Source organism: Diachasma alloeum, unplaced genomic scaffold, assembly GCF_001412515.2.
Source record: "Diachasma alloeum isolate Michigan unplaced genomic scaffold, Dall2.0 Dall_scaffold_00194, whole genome shotgun sequence".
Classification (NCBI taxonomy): domain Eukaryota; kingdom Metazoa; phylum Arthropoda; class Insecta; order Hymenoptera; family Braconidae; genus Diachasma; species Diachasma alloeum.
This window is the reverse complement of record NW_021680359.1, coordinates 2,321,660-2,326,769: the sequence shown is the minus strand read 5'-3', so window position 1 is coordinate 2,326,769 and position 5,110 is coordinate 2,321,660. Positions and strand designations below refer to the sequence as shown.

General features: G+C 47.1%; 1 protein-coding gene across 1 annotated transcript in view; it reads right to left on the bottom strand.

Annotated features, from left to right (window-relative positions):
• Positions 1-2,734: 2,734 nt before the first annotated feature.
• LOC107048476 overlaps positions 2,735-5,110 on the bottom strand; it is a 5,488-nt gene continuing 3,112 nt past the window's right edge. Inside the window, exons 2-3 of the mRNA XM_015271645.1 lie at positions 3,310-4,968; positions 2,735-3,180 (exon numbers count right to left, since the gene is read on the bottom strand). Coding sequence (XP_015127131.1) covers positions 2,735-3,180; positions 3,310-4,968 — 2,105 coding nt within the window. The remainder of the gene's footprint in view (positions 3,181-3,309; positions 4,969-5,110) is intronic.

The following is a 5,110-nucleotide window of genomic DNA, read 5'->3' as shown; positions in this document are numbered from 1 at the left end:
AGAGAGAGAGAGAGAGAGAGAGAGAGAGAGAGAGAGAGAGAGCGATGAAGCATTGTGATTGGAGCTCCCTTGAGCCAGTGGTACCAGGTCCTGGTAAAAAAAAAAACTACCGACGATGTTGCCACTTTTTCGCATGGATTAATATTGTTCCATTTATTAAAAGAAAACACTCTGAAAGCCATTCAATGCGTGGAACAGATACAAATAAATTTGATTAGCTCCAAAAATAATTATTAACCGGAGATACTCCCTAATATTGCCTGAATTTTGAATCCGAATGGGAACAATTTTTTTCTTCAACGATTGGTTTTCTACAGGAAAACAATAGAAACCTCTCCGCCTCACCTTCTACATTTCCTCCTCGTCCGATTATCCTTAAATAATTTGATGAAGATTTCTTGTCCCATTGTTTTTATTCGTTTTCCATTCGGCTATTAAGTGATAATGGTACTGGAGGGCTGAATAATGGGAAAACCTTTGAGTGAAAATTACTGACAAGATTCTTGAAAATGTTTGCTAAAAGATGCAAAGATGCAAAAGATGCAAATTTTCTTATTCTCAACTATTTAAAATACTAAGAATAAGAAAATTTCATATATTTGTTCTTTGTTTTAGTTCTTCGCAGGCGATATGGAGAAATATAGGATTATATTCTTTTTTCGTTTCTTTTAGAAATTGGGATATTGATTTGAGTAAATTAAGATTCCTTAGAGGGGCTTCTGCTCCATTATACTGCAGGTCACATGGGCCAGTGGCAGGATGGAAACAAAGCATTTGGGTCTCATGCAACGTTGGATCTAAACATAAACTCATTTATGGACATGAAAATAGGTTGAGATTTAATGTTGTGCTTACATCTAAATGGAATTCAAAATACAGGGAAAAAAATACCTGAACTGACAAGGAACACTAGGGAGGTGTTCCCCTCCGATTTCGATGAAACTCATATATGTTGTAGAGGACTCGAAACTAAGCGATACGTTTTTTTTTTTATCGGCGGATACGCAAATTTAAGGGGGGAAACCATGGTCAGAAGGTGACCACTTTTGGGGGTGATTTTTCAATTCCACCTATAAACAGGGAATTTTGTTAAATGTTCATTATGGGAATAAATAGCTTGTGAGGAATTATGAAAATCACAATTGATAGTTCCTCCGGGGATTGAAATTTGGGGGGTAAACTACCCCTGTAAAGACTTCATTCAAAAAAAAAAAACTATGATTCAGAATTATATGAAACCAACTTCGTTGGATGGAACATGGAAAAATGCAGAATACCTGTTTTTGGTTTTTCCCCAGAACTGGAGTTTTCTAGGGTGAAAAAAATAATTTCCCGGCAACATCATCCACCTATGTGGCGGGGTTATTTATTCAATTTATCCAACTGATGAATAGATGGGGAGGAATTATGGAAATCACAATCACTACTCACTCTGAGGTTTCAAATTTGGGGGTTAACTACCCTTATGAAAATTGTGTCTTTCAGAACAAAAAAATATTGTTCAAATTTGCATAAAGCCAATAATATTCAAAAAAAATATGAAAGAATGCAGCTAGGGGCCGGATAGCCCAGTAGGAAGAGCAACCGATGCAAAAAAAATGCGGAAACTGTTTTTTCATTTTTTTGCTCGAAACTGGAATTTTCAGAGGCTGTTTGATGAGATGCCTGGATCGGGGAATTAATTGTGCGGATGGATGAGTTGGAGTCGGATTACGGGGAGTGGGATGAGTAGAACCAAGAAATGAGCGGAACACGTGCACGTGGTCACAAATTCACTGTATTTTGTCAATATTTATAGTTATTTACACTGTCACAATAAATAGAGTCACTGAGCAGACCGTAATAATGAGCCGACTAATTCCTTGAATTAATAATAACTGAGCTGACACAATGAGTTAGTCTGAGTCACTAGAGATGAGCAGTACAATAAAAGAAGTGTCTCTAACTCGATCCCGGAAACGAATGAGAGAGAGACACGGGCTTACAGGTGCCACGTGCCCTAATTCGATGGTCACATGACCTAATTTAATATAGATCATATGGTAATAAGGAGCTGTCCAGGACGTGGCGCCTCAGGTGTCCGAATTAACAACCCCCGGTCATCTGAGGTGAGCGCGTCAGGTGTGCGTGAGTGGGGAGAGAATGGATGAGCCTTGCGTGCGTTAGTGTGAGGGACCTGTCAGCTGACAGGATTTCCAACATTCTCCCCGGCCGTCGGCAACTGTAAAGTTGTTGACGCAACCATAATGAGCAGAGCCATGGTGAGCTGAAACAAAAAACAAAATTCAAAACGCTCTTTGGTGAGCTGTCGGAGCTTGTCACCCATGAGTGAGTCCGTGAGACCGTCCGGAAGGTGCGCTGGCTAGGCATGGCAGCATCCTAGACGTCGGGGGTCGTAAATCCCTTCTGCGTTGGCTGTTGTCATTCTCACATTAAACCCCGTCGGTTGGTCAGGGTCATAAATCCGTCGAAGTTGACGAAGTCCAACGGNAAAAAACAAAATTCAAAACGCTCTTTGGTGAGCTGTCGGAGCTTGTCACCCATGAGTGAGTCCGTGAGACCGTCCGGAAGGTGCGCTGGCTAGGCATGGCAGCATCCTAGACGTCGGGGGTCGTAAATCCCTTCTGCGTTGGCTGCTGTCATTCTCACGTTGAACCCCGTCGGTTGGTCAAGGTCGTAAATCCGTCGAAGTTGACGAAGTCCAACGGTGAGAAGCCGGTGAGCTGTCCTGGTTCTATTCCCCTGAAGGTGAGATGGGCAAGAGGACGTGCTTGGCGATTGGCCTTGTCAGCGTCGTCTGAGCAGTCCTGATGGTTACTACCCTGGTGAGTCCGTCCGATCCTGGGTGCAGAGCGGTCACTCGGGCGAGAGGCCACTTCGCTGGCGGGAATCTCTCGTCCGTGAGTAGAACCAGTGAGCCGATCCGTATCTGATGAGTCGGATGGTGCCACTTGGATATCGCTTGAAGACGTTGGAGATATCCCGTGGACCACCTCTTCCAGAATCCTTGAAGCTTCTGCTGAATGAGCTGCCATCTAGAGAGCCTTGAGACGTTGAGTTGCTCTAAAGATGGCTCTGGAAGAGTCGTGGGAGCCTGACCGATGAGAAAATGCCCTGGTGTCAAGGCTGAACAGTCATCAGGATCATCCGTGAGCGGTTCCAGTGGTCGTGAGTTGAGCACTGCCTCGATTTGAGCGAGCAAAGTGGTGAGTTCCTCAAAAGTGAGCAGATCCTCTCCGATCGTCCGGGTGAGATGGAACTTCACCGACTTCACCGCCGCTTCCCATTTCCCTCCAAAGTGCGGAGCACCTGGAGGATTGAAGGACCACTGAGTCCCATCATTGATGAGGAGCTGTGCGAGCTGTCTTGATTGAGCTGATCCTGACGAGAAGAGCTTCTTTAGTTCCTTGTCAGCGCCAAGGAAATTGGTCCCACAGTCACTGAACAAGGAATGAGCGATCCCACGCCGACTTGAAAAGCGTCTATACGCCGCGATGAACCCCTCGGCTGAGTAGTCTGACACGACCTCGAGATGGACCGCTGAGGTGGTCATGCAGACAAAGATAGCCAACCAGCCTTTGTACGACTTGTGTCCCCGCCCTTTCCAGGACCGTAGAGACACTGGGCCGGCATAGTCGATCCCAGTGTTGAGAAAGGCTCGAGCGGGAGTGAGTCTGGCTGGTGGCAACTGGCCCATGAGCTGTTGAGCGCGTACTCCACGTTGGCGAGTGCAGTTAACGCACTTGAGGATGAAGGAGCGTACTGGTGCTCGACCTCCGAGTATCCAGTAGCTACTTCTGAGCTGCCTGAGGGTGAGCTGTGTGCCTCCGTGGAGTGTCCTTAGATGAGCCTGTCCGATGAGTAGCTGAGCCAGTTGAGATTCCTTCGGAATAATCACTTGGTTCCGGCTCTCCGGGCCTATGTGAGCAAACTTGAGCCGTCCTCCTATCCTCAATACCCCTTGGCGATCGATGAAGGGTGTGAGCTTGGTGAGGGGGTGGGATTTGCTGAACCTTTCCCCTCGTGAGATCGCTCTGAGTTGATCCTTGAAGTGAGCTGCCTGCGTGAGTTTGATCCAGAGGATGCGAGCCTCTTCAAGATCACCAAGAGTGAGCGGGTATCGAAGAGAAGAGTTGGGGGTTTTCCTGAGCCGAGCTATGAATCGTCGACAGATTGCTGTGACCCTGAGCAGTCGGTTGAACGATGAGAATCTGTCGACGAGATTCCAGAGCGCGATTGGATGAGCTTTTACATGTAGGAGAACTCCTGGCTTTTCCTCGAGGTCTGCGCTGAGGTCTTTTTCCAGAGCGTGAGTTGGCCATGATGAGCAGTCTTGATGAAGCCATGGTGGCCCTTTCCACCAGAGCTTATGAGATACCAGTTGGTGCGCTGATAGACCTCGAGATGCACAGTCTGCAGGATTCTCCTTGCCCGGTACCAATCTCCAATGAGCCTGCTGAGTGAGCTCCTGGATGAGTGCCACCCGATTTTTCACGAACTCCTTCCATCTTGAGGAGTGTGAGCTGATCCACGTGAGCGTGACCGATGAGTCGGTCCAGAGATAGGTGGTGGCGTTCGTGAGATTGAGTTGGTCCTTGACGTACTTAGTCAGTTTGGCCAGGAGGAGAGCCGCAGTGAGTTCTAGTCGTGGGATTGTCAGCCGTTTGAGCGGTGCGACCTTCGTTTTTGAGCAAACCAATGTGAGTTGTGATTTTCCCTTGTTGAGAACCTTGAGATAGATCACGGCTGACATCGCCACTTGTGATGCGTCGGAAAAACCGTGTACTTCGACGACGGAATCCGTGAGCAGTCCAAGCCACCGAGGTATGGTGATCTCTGATAACTGTGTGAGCTCCTCCCTGAATTGGCTCCATCGTTGAGCAGTTGTCTGGGAAACTGGTTCGTCCCATCCCAGTTTCTCGATCCATAGAGCCTGGAGCAATATCTTCGCTCGTATGACCACTGGCGCTAGGAAACCCAGTGGATCGAAGAGTTAAGCCGTTTCCGATAAAATAAATCGCTTCGTTATTGAGCTGGTCTCAGGCTGAGTGACGGAGAACTTGAAGTTGTCCGTTCCAGGATGCCAAGAAACCCCTAGAATCTTGGTGAG